The 23,189-nt window shown below is 42.2% G+C and overlaps 1 protein-coding gene across 2 annotated transcripts in view; it reads right to left on the reverse strand.

Moving 5' to 3' along the window:
• Positions 1–1,222: 1,222 nt before the first annotated feature.
• Positions 1,223–23,189, reverse strand: part of MDGA2 (MAM domain containing glycosylphosphatidylinositol anchor 2) — a 544,404-nt gene continuing 522,437 nt past the window's right edge. For both annotated transcript variants that reach the window (XM_056546350.1, XM_056546349.1), the window contains exons 13-17: positions 17,875–18,030; positions 17,098–17,256; positions 5,714–5,844; positions 4,813–4,918; positions 1,223–3,358 (exon numbers count right to left, since the gene is read on the reverse strand). In XM_056546350.1, coding sequence (XP_056402325.1) covers positions 3,264–3,358; positions 4,813–4,918; positions 5,714–5,844; positions 17,098–17,256; positions 17,875–18,030 — 647 coding nt within the window. In that variant the 3' untranslated portion in view covers positions 1,223–3,263. The remainder of the gene's footprint in view (positions 3,359–4,812; positions 4,919–5,713; positions 5,845–17,097; positions 17,257–17,874; positions 18,031–23,189) is intronic.

The raw sequence follows: 23,189 nt of genomic DNA on the forward strand, positions 1-23,189 counted from the left end.
AGCCAACGGCTGTCCGGGCATGCTGGGAGTTGTAGTTTTGCAACATCTGGAGGTCCGCAGGTTGAAGACCACTATTGGGTTCAAAATCTTTATTTTTTTAGATTTTGCACCTATAAATTGGGTGCGTCTTATACGCCAGTGCGTCCTATACCGCGAAAAATACGGTAATCTCTAGATCTATCTATCCTCATTATACAGTTCTTTCCATATCTCTTGTCCTGGTATTCTGGTGATGACCATCACCCACTACAGCCGGCTGGAGCGCCCATATGCCTCGTGTTGAGAGGGAGCAGGAGAATTACTGCCCGGTAGAGGATTCGATAATCGTTGGAAGTGCCAAATTTTCCTTTTTTTTCAAAATCTTTTAAGATGATTTAAAGAAATGATTATTGATTGGTCAACACCTTTAAAGGAGAACTCCAGTGAATTTTTTTGTATCCACTATGCCATTATAAACTCTAACTTACCTTCCATCAGTGTCGATATCACCGATTTTCCTTCGGATTTAGGCGGCCAACATTTCACACTGCCGGTCTGCCAATTGCCGGCTGCCCCACAGCCCGCGGGAGGGGGGGCGTGTCGACCTCCGCACGAAGCGGCGGCCGACACACCCCCTTAATAAACTCTATGGCAGAGCCGAAGCGCTGCCTTCGGCAATCTCCAGCTCTGCCATTGAGATGTATTGAGGGGGTGTGTCGGCCGCCGCTTCGTGCGGGGGTCGACACCTGCTATCTGGCCGGAGAGCCTGGCCCCTGTACAGAGAGATCGCAGGGGGCCCCAGCGGTCGGACCCCCCGCGATCTCAAACTTATCCCCTATTCTTAGGACAGGGGATAAGTTTTTCACTACTGGACTACCCCTTTAAGGTTGTTCTTTTCTGTCTAAGTGCTCTCTGATGACACGTGTCTCGGGAACTGCCCAGTTTAGAAGAGGTTTGCTATGGGGATTTGCTTCTAAACTGGGAGGTTCCCGAGACACGTGTCATCAGAGTGCACTTAGACAGAAAAGAACAACCTTAACTTCAGAAGCTCATAAGTACTGAAAGGATTAAGATTTTTTAATAGAAGTAATTTACAAATCTGTTTAACTTTCTGGAGCCAGTTGATATATATATATAAAGTGTTTTCCTGGATAACCCCTTTAAAGTATTTTTTATCTATTTATTTCAGAAATGTTATGTTTCATTTTTTTTAAGATACCGAGAAAAATAACCAATAGACCACTTCTCATACCTTACCTGGAAAGAGGCTTTATTGAACATAGCTGTAAAATTTATTATTATTATTAATTATTATTATTTTTTTTTTGTTCAGTTGAATGACTGAATCAGCACAAACATTTCTACAGTTTTTGAAATGAAATGAAATAAAAAATAATAAAATAAATCTGATCAATTATTCTACGATATCTTCTTGTGCTTCAGTTGTTTAAATCAATTTCGGGCGATGTTAAATATATATATTTTGTTTTATTTATAGCCCAATTGCTTGCATAACATTTGTTGTAACCATCATGTGTTTTAAAGAACATAAAAGAATATTTTTGTAGATAAAAGTATTTTTTTTTCTTTTTTTTTTTTTTAAATGAAGTTAAACTTTTAAGATAATTTAAAGAAATAATAAAAAAAAAAAAGAAAAAAATTCAAATGTCCGTAGCCAACCTTATAAGGGACATATACAATGCATTGAAAAAAGTGGCTGGTTAAGGTATGGTATTTAATCAGGTAGCTCAGTCATTTTTTTTTACAGTTTTATGTAAAAGTGTATTTTCTTTTTTTCTCATATATTTTTTTTTTTTCAAACTTGCCAAAATAATAAAATACTATGTCACAATCTGCACAAAGTCTGATTAGCGGGCAGAGGCATCGGACCCTCGTATTTTGTATTTTTTTTTAATTGTATTTATTTATTTTATTTTAAATGAAGAAGACTAATAATTCAGACCCCAAGTTTCCATTGGGTCAGTCGAGCTGCAGTCTTAGATACTCAGAACATTTTCCTCTTAAGATCAGACTGATTTCATTTCAAATGTGGATAAGAGTAAGAAAAATCTTTTTTCCCATTTAAAAAAAAAAAATATATATATATATAATAATGATATCGAAAGTCCTTGGCAACTTTTCGAACCACCGCAGTTGTAGTTAGAAGAAAAGTTGATCTTTCCTATTTTTGCAGATCAAGGTATAAGTTATTTGTCCAATGGGTAACAATAAGTGAAAAGGCCATGGCTGTTTTTGAAAAAAAAAATAATAATAATAATTTGAAAAAAATTCCAAAAAACAATACATATATCTATCTATATATGTATATGGGTCAACGGAGCTTATGCAGCAACTTAAGTCTGTGTATTTTTGTAGCAATTTTTTGTTTTTCAAACTCTGGCCTGCGCTCTACAGTTGTGAATTGCAGTTTGCTTAAAAAAACAGTTTTCCATTTTTTGTTGTTTTTTTTTTTTTAATGTTTTTCATTTCCACAAACCACTCACAGCAGTGCAAGCTTGTTTAGCTAACTTTTTTATTTTCACACTTGTTAATTAAAGGCACTTGGTTTCCTGGCATGTTATAAAAGGTGGTGGTTTGGTTCCTTTATTACAGCTGATGATGGGTCTGGTGGCGACTTTATGTCCTTTAAGCAATCGAAATCCCCGAAAGCTGAAACAGAAACGCTTGTAAGACTCGGCTGCTCTTCCTTGAAGACATCTACATGCAAAAAAGATACGGCATACCTTTCATTAGCAAAGCTGTGTGACAACATGGAGCACGTGGTCTACAGAGGTCTTGGTTTGGATGGTGGCAGCCAAGGCAAGAAGGGCTTACGGTTGTTTTTTCCATACTGAAAACTTTTTATTTTTTTAAACTTTTTGAATGGAAAATAAATGCCAGATCTTCGTGTACCCTGTTAACTGTGAGGTTTAGATTGGCAGGCCATCAGGTGTCTATGGTAGCAAGCAAACTCTATTCATTTGAAAGAAAACCAGCCATGATGTTGTGCTTTGACAAGGATTCTCGTAATTCCTTCCATTCAGAGAAATATTCGGGTTGTTCTTGAAAGCCACAGAAGCACTGTAAGGTCTCTCCTTTTTGTCTCATGTCTCAAGTATACTTGTAATAAGAAATTTTATATCCCAGGTTCCAGTAATCCCAGTGCCCTATTGGAGGAATCTTTGGTAGATTGTGTTTTTTTTTGTCTCAGTTGTCCATTTACAAAGACTCTTTCTTCGTACCAGTGCCTAGTGAATCTTTTTGTAGCCTCTGCCAGGATATGGTCACCTTTGATGACTTAAAAAAGAAAGGAAAAGGAAAACTGGATACAGCCATATATGTAATATAGTCCCAGACACTTTGACTCCTGAAGGCGGAACTAGGAGAGAAAAAACAAAATGTAAAAAGTTACTGGTGGCAGACAACAATGTCAAGAAACCAACACAAAGATAAATTGCTATCTAAAGAGTACTCCAGCAGTAAGCTTTTTTAGACAATCATGCCCAGGCTACGGGACATTTACATACCACTCTAAGCTGCCTTGGTATTGCTGCCTCAGGTCCCTGGTGGGGGTGGATTCACCCACCACAGTGAGGCTCAGCCAGTCACTGGTGGGACACATTGTAACACATTGCCCCCTAGTCCTGGTCTAAGCGGAGTTCTTCTACTTGGTGCTGGGGATCGATCCATCACAGTGAGGCTCAGCCAATGAACGGTGAGACACATTGTGACACATTGACCCCTAGTCCTGGTCTAAGCGGAGTTCTTCTACTTGGCGCTGGGGATCGATCCATCACAATGAGGCTCAGCCAATGAATGGTGAGACACATTGTGACACATTGACCCCCCCCCCCCAGCTATGGTCTAAGCCGAGTTCTGATTCCTGGGGATCAATCCACCACAGTTAGGCTCAGGCAATCAATGGCGGAACACATTGTGATGCATTGCCCCCCCCCCACTCTTCTTCCTGGTGCTGGGGGTCGATCCAACACAGTGAGGCTCAGCCAATAACTGGTTAGACACATTGACCCTCGCCCCAGCTATGTTCCAAGCGGAGCTTTCTTCTACTGCTGGGGGTCAATGCATCACAGTGAGACTCAGCCAAAAACCGGTTGAAGATGTGTCCTGCCTCAACCAGTAATTGGCTAAGACACACTGTAGATAGATCAACCCCCAGCACCAGGAAGAGAAGCGTACAGGAACCAGGAGCAGCGATATTGACGCAGGTATGTAAATATTTATTTTTTTCAAGTCTGCAGCCTGGGCACGTGTGTCTAAAAAAAGCTTACTGCTGGAGTACCCCTTTAAAATTAATTTAATTATATTTTTTTAATGATTATTTTAGATTTTTTTTATTGATAAGAGACAGATACCAAAACATATTCTTTTCCTAGTTTTTTTTTTTCTAATTGTAATCATTCTTATTTAATTTTTAGCACATCGTTTTGGGGGGCAGCCATCTTGCCTGAACTGCTTTTAGAGGCATTCACAGAAAAATGCTTTACAGCTCACCCCATGGACATAGGTGCGACAATAGACTGGGATATATCCAATTGATGTCTAGAAGGGAAGTTTTCTAGCCATGCTCTGTGACCTGTGCAGAGGTCATTGTGCAAGAAGGGGGGGAAGAGGGCAGCTGTGACTATCACCTAATACCTACTGTGAATGGCCTGATCTTGTCTTATTATCTTATCTTGTACTGGTGATCTTTACAAAACATGAAAATGGAGACTTATTATTATAGCTACAACTTAAGGTTAGGGTTAGGGTATTCGACTTTTTTCCCCCCAGACATTCCTTGTATCTATTTATTCTCTACAAGGTGATACATACAAGTGACTGGCTGATCCACCTTCGTACATTCCCCTTCAACAATCGATACATCATCTATGGCGATGTCGCCTTCAATACCAGGACCTCGAACACCTTCAAAAATTATCTGTGATGAAGAAAACAGTATTACAGGTAACGAATTAGATTCAGTAGGTTAGAGCAGTGCTTTTCCAAACAGTGTAAAAACTTTTGGCTGTCAGTGCATGCTGGGAGTTGTAGTTTTGCAAAAGCTGGAGGAACTCTGGTTGGGAAACACTGGGTTAGAATACATTCCTGGCTAGATAGATAGATAGATATGAGATAGATAGATAGATAGATAGATAGGTATGAGATAGATGTGAGATAGATAGATAGATATGAGATAGAAATATATGAGATAGAAAGATAGATATGAGATAGATATATATGAGATAGATAGATAGATAGATAGATAGATAGATAGATAGATATGAGATAGATAGATATGAGATAGATAGATGTGAGATAGATAGATATGAGATAGAAAGATATGAGATAGAAAGATAGATATGAGATAGATAGATAGATATGAGATAGATAGATTGATAGATATGAGATAGATAGATATGAGATAGATAGATAGATAGATATGAGATAGATAGATAGATAGATATGAGATAGATATGAGATAGATAGATAGATAGAGAGAGAGAGAGAGATATGAGATAGATAGATAGATATGAGATAGATAGATAGATAGATAGATATGAGATAGATAGATAGATAGATATGAGATAGATAGATAGAGAGAGATAGAGAGATATGAGATAGATAGATATGAGATAGATAGATAGATAGATTTGAGACAGATAGATATGAGAATGATAGATAGATAAGTGATATCTTGAGACAAGCCCGTTGGGTTTGTAGGTCTCTCACTTACCTGAAATGAAGCTGTGGGGTGTATATTAATACGGGCTTGATGCCACTGCTCCCCTTTATTTCCGCTGGCGGACCAGATTTGGATTTCTGTGCTGGTTTGCCCTTTGAGTCGGAGGAATATGTTCAAGCTCCCTAAGAAATTCAGAAAAAACAAGTCCTTTTAGACGTGTCAGTGTAGTAGGTGACTGGGATTTTACTCTATGGAACCAAAGAACAACAACAAACATCCTTTGTTCTAGAAACAACCTACTGATCAGGCATCCAACAAACACAAAAAAAGTCCCTAAAAATTGCCTTTCCAGAGCCCTGGATGTCAAAGAATATAAGTGGGTAAGAGCTAGAACATAACCATTGGGATAGCTGGAATCGTGGCCATGCTGGCAAATTATATTTTTTAGCCATTTAGAACAAGAGGCATATGATTGATTTTTACCCTTAAATATTTAATAAATATTAAATAATAATAAATATCAAATACATTCTTACATAGTTCATAATGTTGATCAAGTTCAACCTATATCCCTACTGTGTTTATCCAGAGGAAGGTAAAACACCCTAAGGCTAAGTTCACATGATTGAATTTCTGTGCGAAATTCCGCATTACAACTCTGCATGAAGATTCCGCAGCAGCAAAGTCCCATTGAATTTAATGGGATTCTGCTGCACTGTTCACACTGTAGAATTTCCACACCAATTCAAATTCTTCTGTCCGCAGAAAGAATAGCCATGTATATTCTTTCTGTGGAGTTCTAACAGAAATGCATTGCCATCTATGAGACGGTTCATTTCCAAGCACTCCTAGTGCCGGATTGTTCTGCTGGCGCTCCGCTGTCATGTTCTGTCCACCGTGTGAACATAGCCTAATGAGGCTGATGCCAATTGCACCATAGGTGAAGTCAGGCAGTTGGTGATGTAGTTGTAGGTACTGGTCAGAGGTGATGAACGAAAAAGATAAGATCCAGCCATGCCTTTTGAGACAGAATAGGATGATGTGTTGTCTTGGGAGAGAGGGAGGAGCCGGGGAGCTGCCGAGACAACACCACATTGACAATGAAATGACTACAAAACTTCCTTTCAGGAGAGAGGGAGGAGCCAGGAAGCTAATGAGACAACACCACACTGACAATGATAGGGCTACACAATATCCTGTCAGGAGAAAGGAAGTAGCTGGGGAGCTGCTGAGAAAACACCACACTGAAAATGAGAGGACTACATAACTTCCTATCGGGAGAGAGAAAGAGAGGAGCAGGGAGATATTGAGACAATAACACACTGACAATGAGAGGACTGCACAACTTCCTGTTAGGAGAGGGATAGGAGTCAGGAGCTATTGAGACAGTAACTCACTGACAATGAGAGGATTACACAATTCCTGTTAGGAGAGAGGGAGGAGACAGGAGCTACTGAGACAACACCACACTGACAATGATAGGACTACACAACTTCCTGTCAGGAGAGAGGGAGGAGACGGGAACTACTGAGACAACACGACACTGACAATGAGAGGACTACACAACTTCCTGTCAGGAGAGCGGGAGGAGCCGGAAAGCAGCTGAGACAATACCACACTGACAATGAGAGGACTACACAACTTCCTGTTAGGAGAGGGAGAGGAGTCAGGAGCTATTGAGACAGAAACTCTCTGACAATGAGAGGATTACACAATTCCTGTTAGGAGAGAGGGAGGACCCGGAAAGCAGCTGAGACAATACCACACTGACAATGAGAGGACTACACAATTTCCTGTCATGAGAGAGGGAGGAGCCGGGAGCTACTGAGAGAGCACCCTCCTGACAATGAGAAGACTACACAACTTCCTGTCAGGCAAATCATGCAAATACATGCTAAAGCTAGTAGAATTAGTGATAACACTATGTTAGTAAGTTATGTATTCAGTATTTTTTTTTTTTTACTCTCATTAATTATAACAATTATAACAGTGTTTCCCAACCAGGGCGCCTCCAGCTGTTGCAAAACTACAACTCCCAGCATGCCCGGACAGCCTTTGGCTGTCCGGGCTTGCTGGGAGTAGTAGTTTTGCAACAGCTGGAGGCACCCTGGTTGGGAAACACTGGTCTATTCAGAAGGGGACTTTTTTTTTTATTTTTTTAAGGGAAAACTATTGAATTATTAATTAATGAATAGATATATTTTTTTCCTTCTATAAACCTATATAATGAAATTTCTAATACATTTTCTATGTCAGCTGAAAGAAGTGCCGGAGCCATAAGAACACGGAGAGAGAGTGACAATGGAAGTGCTAAAAACCTCCTATAATAGTGACCTTTACAGAGAGCACAGAGACAGAAAAGTGTCTCTCCCTAATGAACCCAATGTACTGTATGCAGCAAGGGTGATGTCAATGGGAAAATAGAGACTGCTGGGAAAAAAAGAAAAAGATTCTGGGTGTTTAGAAATCAGTGTGACTGTGAATAAGACTGATTCGCGGAAATAAGACTCTCGGAGGAGTGCGACAAGGATCAGTGGGCTTCGCCTCCCTTGTTATATGTCCTATTGAGAGGAGAAAAGGCCGGTCAAGCACCACAAAGAACATGATAACAATATCACAAGGGCAATCACATTGTTACTTTCTTTTGTAGCTCTACCTCACTAGGAAAAGGGGAGCTTGTTCGATTAGATGAGCAAAAGTGAGAGAAAAAAGCTAAGTCAAAACTAACTTAAAGGGGAACTCCGGTGGAAAAAAAATAAATAAATCAACCGGTATCAGAAAGTTATACAGATTTGTAAATTACTTTTATAGAAAAATCTCAACCCTTCCAGTACTTATCAGCTGCTGTATACTACAGAGGAAGTTCTTTCCAGTCTGACCACAGTGCTCTCTGCTGACACCTCTGTCCATGTCAGGAACTGTCCAGAGCAGGAGCAAATCCCCAGTTTCTGACATGGAAAGATGATAACAATTATGCAATAATGTATTTTTCAATACACAATATCATGGGTTGAATGAATATATATATATATATATATATATATATATATATATATATATATATATATCAAGATTGAAAGGTACATTAGACAAACCATGTGTTAAAAGGTTACAGGCTGTCAAAATAACAGAGGTGTCAGCAGAGAGCACTGCGGTCAGACTGGAAAGAACAACACAACTTTCTGTGGAACATATGGCAGTTTATAAGTACTGGAGGGATTAAATCTTATATATAGAAGTAAATTACAAATCTGTATAACTTTCTGGCACCAGTCGATTTAAAAAAAATAAAATAAATGTTTTCCACTGGAGTACCCCTAGGTTCTTAGAGCATAAAAAAATAAAATAAAAAATAAAACAAACATGAAGGCTTTCTGGCAGAAACTGCGCCAAATCTACCTTAAGATTGTGTTGGGTATTATAGCTCAGTATAACAGAATATGGATTTTTTTTGATAGATGGAATACAGAGTTACTGGTCGGAAAGGTGTCCAAAGACTAAAGATGTGATGGAGCACAGCCAAGGAAATGAAAGAGAAGCTGCATACTAGAGGAATGCAATGGGATTGGGATCCCGCGGGTCCTGTAGGTCCCAATATAAAACCTGCGGGAGCGGGCATTTTTTCAGGGTTAAGTGGATGGTGAAAGAACATACAGTGGGTCCCGCAAAATCCTACCCAGTCCCTTAAACCTCTGAAATGCCACAGGGGCTGATGAAATGACACAAGAGGGCTGATGGAATGGCACAGGGTGTAATAAAGTGGCACAAAGGGGTGATGAAATGGAATGGGGGGTGATGAGGTGGCATGGGGGGTATTGAAATGGCACAGGGGGTGATGAAATGGCACAGGGGGTGATGAAATGGCACAGGGGGTGATGAAATGGCACAGGGGGTGATGAAATGGCACAGGGGGTGATGAAATGGCACAGGGGGTGATGAAATGGCACAAGGGAGTGATAAAATGGCACAGGGGGTGATGAAATGGCACAAGGGGCTGATGAAATGGCCCAGGGGGTGATGAAATGGCACGGGGGGTGATAAAATGTCACAGGGTGTGATAAAATGGCACGTGGGGTGATACAATGGCACGGAGGGTAATGGAATGGCATGAGAGGTGATAAAATGGCACGATGATGATGATGAAATGGATGAAGTGTCACAAGGGGTGATGAAATGGCACATGGGGTGATTAAATGGCACAGGGGGTGATGAAATGGCACGGGGGGTGATAAAATGGCACAGGGTGTGATAAAATGGCACGTGGGGTGATAAAATGGCACGGAGGGTAATGGAATGGCATGAGTGGTGATAAAATGGCACGATGATGATGAAATGGATGAAGTGTCACAAGGGGTGATGAAATGGCACAAGGAGAGGATGCCAGGGCACAAGGGGAGGATGACAGGGCACCAGGGGTACTGAAATTGCACAAGGGGGTAATGAAATAGCAAAAAGGGGATAATAAAATTGCACAAGGGGCTATCTCCAAAAGTTGTGACACAATGTTTGTGGGAGCAGTCGGGATTGGACATGTGGTGGCGGGGTGTGTTGTGCAGGGCAGATGTTGTTACCCTAAGGGCAGATGGCATTAACCTCTTGTATTCGTGATACCAGGGCATGGTTTAGCCTATAACCACCCGAAGGTATACCGCTGGATCCTGGGCTAGCCACGGGGGCAATAGGGACTCCGACGCCAAGTTACGGACACTGGTAGCTTTACTGAGGGTAGACAGTTGGTAAAGTCTATACAGTTAAGCCAGGGCCCAAGGAGGTGACCAGCAGTGACGCAGAGACCTTAAGGGCTTTCTGGGACTTGGAGTAGGACTGGACAATTGAATGCAGACCACGCGGACTTGACAGATTACAGGGACTGACTTGACTTGACTCATAAAGCTGTGACTTTAGTTTACTTGAATGGTGGCTGCAGGACTGGACTTTGAGGCCTCCAACACTCTGGACACCCTCACTAGGCACGACTGACCTCAGCTTAGCAGAGAAGCAGAGCTCAAAGAGAGAGAAGCTCCACCAAGGGCTTATGTCACACCGAGCGCTCCGGGTCCCTGCTCCCTCCCGGAGGGCTCACGGCGCTTGTCTGCCCGCAGCGCCCCGGTCAGACCCGCTGACCGGGAGCGCTGCTCTACTATCACCGGTGGGGATGCGATCCGCGTGGTGGCACGCGCCCGCCCGCGGGTCGCATCCCAGTCCTCTCACCTTCCCCGTTCCCCTGCTGTCATGTCCCGGCGCGCGTGGCCCCGCTCTCTAGGGCGCGCGCGCCGGCTCTCTGCAATTTAAAGGGCCAGTGCACCACTAATTGGTGCCTGGCCCAATCAGTGTTAATCACTCCCAAACATATAAAAACCCACTTCCCTTCCTGTCCTTGTCTGATCTTGTTGCCTTGTGCCAGTGAAAGCGTTCCCGTGTGTCCATAGCCTGTGTATCCAGACTCTTGCCGTTGCCCTTGACTACGAACCGTTGCCGCCTGACCTTGCCTTTTGCCTAGTCCTTGTGTACCGCGCCTGACTCAGCTGTCAGTGAGGTTGAGTCGCTATTGGGTGGAACGACCTGGGGGTTACCTGCCGCAGCAAGTCCATCCCGCCTTGCGGCGGGCTCTGGTGAAAACCAGTAACCTCTTAGATTCCGTTCCCCTGGTATGGCCCACGCCATCACCTCACTGACAAAGGATTCACTACCTGTGTCGTCCCTGCATACCACTCCGGATCCTGACAGCTTATATGGGGAGACTAGCAGGGAGCCCATAGGTCTCTCTTGGGATCACCTGGTCACTGGTACCTCCTGGGTAACAATCAGATGACATATCACATGGTATAACTTTTAAAGCAACATTACATTTGATAACACTTTACATGGTAAAACATATTTACAATGGGGAAACAAGTGCAGGAGGCCTTGGGGACACTGAAAGAGGCTGCCTGACAGGACAGTAGGAGCAGGAGGTAGCACCTCCCGTACTGGGCCACCAAAAACACACATGTTGTGGGAGTGGGCGGGAGTGGATAGAGCAAGCGGAAATGATCAGAAATTCGATGTAAGTGGGATTAAGTTCTGCGCAGGGCTCTACTGCATACAGAGCCTTATCTAGACCTCCAGCAGTAAAGTAAATCCATCATTAACTTTCCTCCCCCCATGATAATGATATGACAATGCTAATTCTCTCCCAATCTATACAGCAAAGCTGTCAGGTAAGGTGCAGGTAACAGGAAGCATCAGCCTTCTATGACACTGTAGTGTCCAAGAACTTATACAAAATATCTTATACAAAAACAATACAAATTTGTGTCCTGGTGATATTGTCCCTTTGAGAAGGTTACCTTCATGAGACACTCCCTTTCATAAGGAGGTTTTAAGAAAGAGAAGAGCAAAACAACATTTACAAGGTAGTTGTCAATTGTCCTGCTGTTAGTTAAAAGATTCCCTTCCCACGAAAGAAAGATAACAAGCAACAATCAATATTTATCTCATATACAGAGTTTCTAACAATATATCTGTCCACATAAAAATCCAGACACCTTTCCGAAATAATACATGGAACACTTTGATGCAGAGAGTTGCATAGTCTCACTGCTTTTACTGTAAAGAATCCTTCCACTGACATAGTCATGCATGGTTATTATATCATAAAGCTATCCCTTGGCTGTCCCCTTACTTCCCTTAGGTTAAGGTGTGTGAATATTTTACACTGAGGGGGCGTGTATGCCTAATACACACCCCTTACCGTATAATCCCACCCATCACCTGATCACTGCCATCATTTAAATTAAGTTCATGCCCATCTGACTGATTCCCTGGATGGTCAGACAAACTATAAACCACGATATCTCAGGAACAGAAGGTCGTATCAAGAAAAGGTAAAAAGGTTTGAGGTCAGGGCACCCTAGGGTATTTAGTGATAATTCTATCTTATTTTTTTTAAGTTGGTCACAAGTCATCAACGACAAAACATGGCACTGTCATTATGTCGGTGATGGTGGATCTTGGCGGGTGAATATGGAGATGGTGGATCATGGTGGGTGAGTATGGATGATATTTTTTTTTCTTTGCCCAGTCTGGTTACTTTTAAACATCAAACAGAAAATTAAAGAGATGAACAATCCCTTTAACATTTCATATACTTGTTACAGCTAAGAAAGAGATGTTTTTTCATACATCGAAAGCTGTGTGGGCCAACAAAAAGGAAAAAAAATCTGAAACCATTGATCATCGATGGAGGATCAGCAACAAACATATTGACAAGATGCAGGTGGAGAATTTCACTGAATCTAAATCTTCATTTCACTGAATCAGGTGAGGAGATCGATCAGGGAGAGAGATGGATGAGAATTGATCAGGCGCTCGAGCTGCAACAAGAGACGGATTACGTGTACACCCAGACAGTAAACAGGATTAATGGCCGTTCCCTCAGTCTTTTATTATGGCTAAAATCTCTTCCGTTCCACATGCTGAGTTTTAAGGAAGTTCAGCAACTTTATTTTCTTTTCCTTATCTTGCTAAGTTTCTACGACTTGACACATTCCTAATCTTTTTTATCTTGCTTGCCGTGAAATAGTGGACCCTACTAAATGTGGTACAATCCATGGTCTGACACCCAAGATTTTTGACCGTGATGCGGTATTATGTAAACATGGTGCAACACTGTTATAGCATTGCAAGTAAAAAAGAGTGAGGTGAGGCACTGTTCACATTGGTAGAGAAATGGAAAGTCCCGTAGTGGCAATTCCAACTTAAAAGTGGATGGTGTAGGAGGTGCACGGATGAATAAGTGCATAGCAAAAAACGATAACTAAATCTAGATGGGAAATCCCGCACTCAGTGTCTGAGGAGGTTCAACGGAAGAGGAAGGTGCGAAGAGTAGACGGGGCTCTGAGCCCCGTCTACTCTTCGCACCTTCCTCTTCCGTTGAACCTCCTCAAACACGGCGATGAACATGGTGAGTGCGGGATTTTTCATCTGGATTTAGTTACTGTTATAGGATTACTTTACCAATTGAGTTATTTACTTGTAGGGCTTTATACAATACACAATTATTTTAGTTTTGCAGTAAAACTATATAGCTGCCGCCAAACATATTGGCAGTGCACTACTCAGTGACACGCTATGCTATCAGTGTAGCGTGCCACGGAAAGTGTGCACAAAAGAAGGGATTCTTGTCTGGCACAATGAATGATAAACCATGATGTCACACCACAGCAATGTGTTTAGAGGTGGCTACATCTTTATGGTGATGGCAGCAAAGGGTTTAGTTAAAGGGAGGGTGATAGAGCATGTGCCCAGAGTTCTATGGAAGACACCAAAAAAAAGTCAATTCTCCTTGGACAGGGTCTTTTGCCACTGGTGAAGCAAAGCATGTGTGGAAGTTAGAGATGAGTGAACCGAACCTATAGAAATTGAGTTTGGTCAGAACTTTGCTAAAAGTTTGATTTAGATAAAACTCGAACTTCAGGTGGTTCAGTTCGGCAGAACCTGCTAAAATTACTTCAGCCACATGGCAGAAAGGAGAAGGAGAAAGGATCACATGATCTTAGGAATCCCATAATGCCCTTCAAACAACTCTTCCAACCAATCAGAAGGCAGTTCAGAGATGATGTCAAAGCCACTATAACAGCCACATATACATAGCTTCCGCACCCATTGTAGAGATAGCAGATGTTAGGTGAAGATTTCTGTAAGGGACATTAAGCAGTGACAACACTGATAGGTGCAGGAGCCACATATATAATAATTGTAGTTAAGCAGTAGAGAGTGTTCTGTATCTGTTTTGTCAGTGCAAAATCTGTTTAATGGTGCTTATAATCAGCCACATTTATTATTTGTAGACTGTATGAGAGTACATCCTATAGAGAGTGCAACAAAATGTACCACTTATGGCTTCATCTAACATAAATTGGCCAGGATACTAGATTGGATATTTTTTTTACTATAATACAGTGCTTCAAATTCCATGCAAAAAAAAATAAAAATGTTAGGTGACAGGTCCCCTTTAAAATGTGAGACATAATGAGAAATAAGAGCATGGTGTGTGAAATCTACTCCTAAATGGAGAGTGCTCAGCACAGAACAATATAAATGGGATAGATTGCTTACCGAGCCACAACAAAGCACCTGCTGTTATGGAGGAGCGCTGTAATCATCACAAGTATGTTTTGCCATTTGGAAAAGTGTTAATGAGTGTTATAATTGATTGCACTAAATAGTTGTCTGGCACAACAATGGCTGCCGAATCTGCCCGAACCGTTTGAGGAGCCGGACATGGGTGATTGGCCATCATTAAGATGAGCGCAGCTGAGTAGAAGAGGGGGGTGTTTTCTATTCACGGATTCATTTCACAAAAAAATTGATGCCAACATCTGGAAATTTTTTTTTTTTTTTGCTTTATTCTACTTCATATGACCATATTGATCAATGTTTACACATCTGATCCCTAAGGACCTGACATGGGCTTCAAAGTTAACATACCCAGCTGCCAAAATGCCAACAAAACACCAGATGGAACTCATGCTTGGGCTCATTTGGTTGATGCATGTAGGCCTTACCCTGAGTCACGCAACTCTCCAGCAAAGGCCAAGACTCATGAGTGATAATAATGTGCCAATATAGCATACCAAGGTTAGTAAATTAAAGAGGTATACCCATCCACAGAATATAACCTACATATTGGATAGATGAGGGTCCCAATAATGTGAGTTACATAAACAGCATAAAAAAGCTCATAAACCCCCCAAAAGCTGTCTACATATGGGTAAAATCTCCTTTTGGCTTATGTCCCTAGTCATGTTCTAAGGCTTCTTGCACGTGAGACTGACTTTAGGAGAACGCATCCTCCAAAAGGTGGCATTAGAGAGCTGCTTTGCATATCCTTATTTTGAGAATTCCCAGTGGAGTGTGAGTGGCCCATAAGTCCATACACATCTTCATTATTCTCTCCTCATGCAGAAACATTATTCCTTTAGTCCCACAACGATAGTATTTTTGCCAGCTAGCCGGTACCCTGCACAATACTGACTAAGGGCAATAACCCAGAGACAGATGTCTACGTATGGGTATACTTACCTTCTGGAGAGTTGTCTGGCTTGGCTTACATCCTTAGTTGCCTGCCTCCAAGACATGATACTCAGAGCTGCTCTGTATCAATCTTCCCTAAATTTCCCAGCATGCAGTGCTTTTCTCTTTACGACACTCACAAGAGTAAGGAAAATTGCATATACCAGTCTGTTCATCTGTTTTCAGCTTCCCAACTACCTCCAGCAGCTTCAAACAGGCTGAAGTACACAGGAGATCCTCAATGTTCATATGGGAGCAGGTGTCAGAGGTGCAATTTATATCTATCAGACAATAGTGGCAAATCCTGTGTGTATGCCATGAATATCCAGGGACAGAATATCCCTTTAAAGGGGTACTCAGCTGGAAAAAATAAATTTTATCAACTGGTGCCAGAAAGTTAAACAGATTTGTAAACTGCTTCTATTTAAAAATCTTAATCCTTCCAGTACTTATCAGCTGCTGTATGCTCCACAGGAAGTTCTTTACTTTTTGAATTTCCTTTCTGTCTGACCACAGTGCTCTCTGCTGACACCTCTGTCTGTCTCAGGAACTGTCCAGAGCAGGATTGGTTTGCTGTGAGGATTTTCTCCTGCTCTGAACAGTTCCTGATATGGACAGAGGTGTCAGCAGAGAGCATTGTGGATAGACTGGAAAGAACTACACAACTTCCTCTGGAGCATCCAGCAGCTGATAAGTACTGGAAGGATAAATATTTTTAAACAGAAGTAATTTACAAATCGGGGTTGGTTTAAATGATCCTCATGACTCCTTAGACCAATGTACAATAAAATGTGCATACCAAGCAAGGAAGGTTTTCAGTCCTCATGGGCGACCAAAAGTTGTTTTGTAACCCTAGTCTTAAAGGGGTACTCTGCTGCCCCGGCATTAGGAATTATTTTGTTCCAAGCGCTTGGAGCGTGAGGCCGGGTCGGGACATCACAGCCATGCCCCTCATGATGTCACGTGCCGCCCCACCCCCTCAATACAAGTCTATGGGAGGTGGTGTGGCAGCTGCCACGCCTCCTCCCATAGACTTGCATTGAGGGGGCGGGTGTGACATTACAAGGGGCATGGCTGTGGTGTCACATAGCCGCCGCCCACACCTAGCGTTCTAAATGAACGGCAGGTGCTGCACAGAGATTGCGGGGGTCCCAGGAACTGGACAACCACGATCAGACATCTTGTCCCCTATCATTTGGATAGGGGATAAGATTTCTAGGTGCGGAGTACCCCTTTAAAATAAGTTCAGGCGATGTCTGCATCGCCAACAGCAAACCAAGTGTAACTAAGAATATATTCGTGTTGCCTTGACAAGGTCATTTTCATCTAGTTATTTTGAACAATATACATACAATGGTTTCTTCCGGAGAATGACTTACCTATATGTCTCCCATACATGTGGTAGAAAAAGCTAAAACAATAAGCTGTATTGCTGGACCCATAAGGATTCTTCTGCGCTATGTTAAAGACTGGGCTAAGCAGTCGGGCTTTTTCTCCTTCCAAGCGTGGGCGAGATGTCTCAATGTACATGTAAAAGCCTACGGGAGGAGAATGTATTTAGATACTAAATAATTTTTAAGAAAAAGTAAATTCATACAGTATATGGTATGTGCTAAAAATGTTTACAAATTGCAGTAGATGGATAAGAAAAGAGGTTTGACTGTATAGATATCAACTCTCTTAAAGAGTACCTCTCATGACCTTGTTACATTTCATAATTATTATTTTTTAGTTTTCTACCTTGATATCGCTCTTTATTTTCTGCTCAGTCTCAGTCAGATTCACAGACAGGAAAGGGGCGTTCCCCAGCAGATGTGACATCATTTGAAGCCATACAGGGGAGAACTTCCTCCCTCACTCTGCTACACACAGCCCAGAGCAGTTCAGTGTGAGATGAGCTATGATTGGCTAAGACTCCACACACCCCCTCAACACTCCAGAATGTATTTCCTGATTTTGGACTTCTGCCAGGCCAGCAGGAGTCCAAAGTATGTGCAAGAGATGGGGGGAAATGCGTTCTGGACAAGTAGAAGACACCTAATGGCAGCTTTTTATTTACCATAAGGAGTGCAATAGCAAAAATTTGTTTTAATGAGAGTGCCCATTTAAACTTCTGCAATTACCTACAATTCTCCACTAGGAGAGGAGATACCTACCTTGCTTGGATCCACCGGCATCTGTGGTGGGCCCCGTGTTGGGCGTATACCTAGTATCTCTTGTGCTGGCACTCTGCTTTGTCCAGTCAAAAATATCTGTGTCATCCTGGGTGAACAAGCAGATGTTACCGTCTTCAAATCCACAGTGAAACTCCCCTGTAAGAAATCCAGACATGTAAGAGTTAGTGGAGGAGGCTGCATATCCATACGTAAGAAATAGGAAGAATAAAGCTGAGTCGTTGGAGTTTGTTGAAGTGTTAAGACTTCACTAGTTCCCGTTACTATCTGAGCAAAAAGGCCAATGTGCATTCCGTCACGGCCACGCCCCTGCATTGAGGGGGCGTGGCCGAGACATCACGAGGGTTATGGCCGTGACTTCACGACCCCCGCAGCCCGCACCCAACGTTCAGAACTAAATGTTCCAAACGCTGGGGCAGCAGAGTACCCCTATATCTATGGCTTTATGCTTCAACAAACCCAACAACTCATGCTTATTCAAGCTAGAAATCTTCAAATTGATTCTACACAAATCATTTTTTTTGCTAATTTCCACAAAATGTGGTAATTCTGCAAATCTGAACTCATTTTGGATGTATCTTTAAAAATGGTTGCTGCTACTACTAGTCCTACATAGCTGCACATGTCCATCATGTTCCATATTTTACCGCTGCTGCTGGGAACCCTACCCTGTACAGGATAAATATTAAATCGGTTTTCCGGCCAAAGAGCAGCACCCTTTTGACATCACATCACGCCCCCTCCCATAGACATGAATGGAGGGGGCGTGACGTGACATCACAAGGGGGCGTGACAATACGTCACATCCCTGGTCCCGGAAACAAAGAGCTTTCCGAGACTGGAGACACAGCTCAGCATAGAATGTGGGTGCTGCACGGGGGGTCCCAGTGGCGGGCCCACCGCAATCAGACATCTTATCCCCTATCCTAGATGTCTATGGCCAGATAACCCCTTTAAGAAAAGTGAAATCTGGGAGACCTCAGAGCATAATGTATGACTTTTTCAGAGTTTTCATGAATCTGTATCCAAAAAATTTTGGCGGGAAATTTGTTAATATTTCGTTTATACATAATATTACATTAACATTAAAGGAGTTATCCAATTTCTTTAAAGGGGTACTCCACTGCCCCAGCGTACAGAACATTTTGTTCCGAATGCTGGGTACGGGCTGTGAGGGTCGTGATGTCACGAGCATGCCCCTCGTGATGCCACGCCCCACCCGCCCTGAAGACCGCACCCAGCGTTCGTAAAAAAATTTAAAAAGTAAAAAAGCTGTAAAATAACTATGTCATGTTCACCTTTCCCGTTCCAGTTTCGGCCCTCCATTCCTCCCTGATATTTTTGTTTACTTGCCTAAATGGCACGCTGTTTGGAACCTCATTGGAAGCGCGTCATCGAGGTAAGAATACAAAAGCATCAGAGTGGAAAAGAAAATGGTTGAGTATGGCATAGTTATTATTTTTTTTTTTTTGCAGACCTAATTGCCTGTCACTTACTTTGTATGTTGGACAACACCTTAAAATTGACCTTAGAATTTTATTTCCAATAATGAACTTTCTAGAGGATCCAAAGCATCACAGATGAAGTCAATGACTTGTCTGTCTATCTCTATGGAAGCAGGCTTGGTTCAAGTGTCATGGTTTCATGTCTACTTATAGGGTTGGGCACAATAATGAGTCTCTACTATGATAGGGTTTCAAAATCCAGCAGAAGACAACCCATTCTGGAGCTGATTGGCCTCTGTGAATTATTATTTGGGGGCTGAATCATAAAGGAGCTTTAAAGGGGGTACTCCGCTGCCCCAACGTTCGGAACATTTTGTTGCGAACGCTTGGAGCGGGCGGTGGAGGTTGTGAAATCACGTCACACCACCTCCATGCAAGTCTATGGAAGGGGGCGTGGGGACTTCCACGCCCCCTCCCATAGACTTGCATTAAGGGGGGGTGGTGTGACGTCACAAGTGGCCATGGCCGTGATGTCACAACCCCCTCGCCCACACCAAGGGCTCTAAATGAACGCCGTGTGCTGCACAGAGATCGTGGGACCCCCGCGATCAGACATCTTATCCCCTATCCTTTAGATAGGAGATAAGATATCTAGGGGCAGAGTACCCCTTTAAGATCTTCTCAATAATAATAATAAGAAAAAAAAGACTCCTACAGAAGTAAAACTTTTACCCTGATACAATGGACTTTCCAAAATGTATTTTTTTTTTCATTCAGAAGGTTTGTTGGAGACATAGATTACAAAAATAAATACATACGGTAACTGGTCAGCAGAAAAAAGTGCATTAAAAAGTGGTCTTCTAGGGGGGTGGTCATTTTAAAGAAGATGGTAAGTAGGCATAAACATTGTCACAGAATATCAGGTATCTCATATAATAGTAAATATTGTATCTTTGTCTCGCAAAGGGTAAAATTCCACAGCAAAAATCCACAAGAAATCCCCAACATATAAGTAATCTACAGATTTTGGATTGCGAATGGGATTTGGATGCAGATTTTCCATGCAGGATCCACATCAAACAGATTCTCCACATCTTACATGGTGGAGGTATGGTACTATGGACGAACCCTGGTACTGTATCTCACTTATTATTTACACCCAAAATAACCCATACAGCACTATAGAATCTTAATTACCCAATCATAGAAGGAATGGGGATTCTTTGGCGCCAACCACTTTGTGAGACCAAACAGAATTTAACCAAGGCCTTGATCGTTATTTCCTAGAAGCCATAGCAAAACGTGTTTCGAGACTAAAATGTCTCTTCATCAAATGCAAATTCACACTGCCGTTATGCTCCATCCCATTCTGGGTCTATTCTGCCCCCTCGTTTGCGCCGAATGGATCCAGAATCGGAGCATAACTGACATCACCTGGTCCCGACAGATCCCAATGGGGAATCCAACATTTAAAGGACAAGTATCATGAAAAAAATGATCCCCTAAGTTTTATATAAGTTTTAGATGGGGGGGGGGGGGGCGAGTGCTGCCCCCCCTGTGATCTCCTGTCTAGAGCTCTGGCTCACCTGTACAGCGGCGCGTCACGACCTCCATCCGAAGAGGGGGCCCCCACGCCCACCTCCATATAGTTCTATGGGAGAGCCGAAGATTGCCGAACGGCTCTCCCATAGAACTATATTAAGGGGGCGTGACATTGTATAGGAGAGCTGGGGGTTTTAAAAAGAAAAACACAGGGGCCCCAGCACTTGGACCCCCCCCCCCCCCCCACAATCTAAAACTTATCCCCTATCCTTCAGATAGGTGACACGTTTTTTTTTTACATGATACTTCTCCTTTAACCAAAGGAGAGCGGAGAAAAAATAAATAGGACAGGCACAATTTTTTTTCTACGCCCAACTTCCTTGTTCCATTGGACTGGCCAACGAAGCTTCATTTACCGGAGAACAATGACAATGGGAACAATTTAAGTGGTATTGGTGTTGGGGGGGGGGGGGGGGATAGGGACACTTCTATGGAGTCCTTGAATTACCGGTCTCTATGGGTGAAACATCAATGGCATCAAAAATATCCATGTAAATAATAATAGATTTAACCATGCGCACACCAGCACAGTTAATGGCATCGCTCCGCTCTCTATACACACAGATCGGCTCATTTTCTTCAGGTAATTATTGTTTTTCTATAGGGGGTTCTACAGGGAGACCGCATTGTTGTTGCCTATTTGGCGCGATGGGAACCTTTAGCGTTGGAACGTGTAATTATTTTAATCACATAAAAACAATTATCAGTTTATTTTTGGCTCCTGTACGGATGGAAGGAGAAGTCGCCCGGTGGGTGGTAATCTTCCTCTATACATATTTATATATTGTGTGTGATACTAACAGTGGTCTCCAGCAGGCGACTTCAGGGGGGGCCTTAATGAAAGAACTCGCCGGGCCGCTCTGCGTCTCAGATGTTTTATTGACATGATAGATGAATCATATCGTCTTCTTTACTTCTGGATAACAAAAGGTCAGACGCTCAGCTTCTCTGTGACCCTATAAACTGCAAATAATCCCGAGCTCAGCACGATCCACGGAAAGATTAATAACAGCTTTACATGCTAAAGGACATTTGTAGCTGATCGTAATATGCATTAGGGTGCAGATTTATGCTACAGTCTCTACTTCTAGATTAAGCTCCTATAGTAACTAGTGTTGAGCGGCATAGGCCATATTCGAATTCGCGATTATATGGACGAATATTCGTCATATATTCGCGAATATTCGAATATTCGTTATATTCCCGTTTTATTTTCGTATATGCGAATATTCGCGTATGCGAAAATTAACATATGTGAATATTAGCATATACAAAATTCGCATATGTGTAAATTCGCATGTGCGAACATTAGCACATGCTAATTTTCGCACGCCAGTCTCACACAGTAGTATTACAGCCTTCTTTACACCACACAAGCTGGAAGCAGAGAGGGGGGATCACTGTGATGTGTACTGTGAAGAAAAAACAAACAAAAAAAAAAAAAACGAATATTCGTAATTACGAATATATAGCGCTATATTCGCGAAATTCGCGAATTCGCGAATATGCGATATTCGCGAATAATATTCGAATTGCGAATATTCGCGAGCAACACTAATAGTAACGCCATTTATGTCACTGTTATTATTCAGAATGTTAGATTTTTGGGGGTCTGAGTGGTCATGGGGGGCAAGGAAGAATTGGAGTAGGTAGTAGGAGTCGGCACTCATATGTAGCTATGGTGCTCGTGGACAAATGATTGTCAAAAGAGGTGAAAGAATCCCGTCACTAACGATGGTGCTTAAAGGGGTACTCCGGTGGAAAACTTTTTTTTCTTAAATTAACTGATGCCAGAAAGTTAAACAGATTTGTAAATGACGTCTATTAAAAAAAATCTTTACCCTTCCAGTACTTTTTAGCAGCTGTATGATACAGAGGAAATTCATATCTTTTTGAATTTCTTTTTTGTCTTTTCCACAGTGCTCTCTGCTGACACCTCTGTCCGAATCAGGAACTGTCCAGAGCAGCATAGGATTGCTATGGGGATTTTCTCCTGCTCTGGACAGTATCTGATACGAGCATCAGGGGTCAGCAGAGAGCACTGTGGACAAGACAAAAAAAGAAATTAAAAAAGAGAAGAATTTCCTCTGTAGCATACAGCTGCTAAAAAGTACTGAAAGGGTAAAGATTTTTTAATAGAAGTCATTTACAAATCTGTGTAACTTTCTGGCATTAGTTCATTTAAAAAAAGTTTTCCACCGGAGTGCCCCTTTAAATCACCTTCGGTGCTTTATTCCTATGAATGCTATG

This window comes from Hyla sarda, chromosome 11 (genome assembly GCF_029499605.1).
Source record: "Hyla sarda isolate aHylSar1 chromosome 11, aHylSar1.hap1, whole genome shotgun sequence".
NCBI classification, from domain to species: Eukaryota; Metazoa; Chordata; class Amphibia; order Anura; family Hylidae; genus Hyla; species Hyla sarda.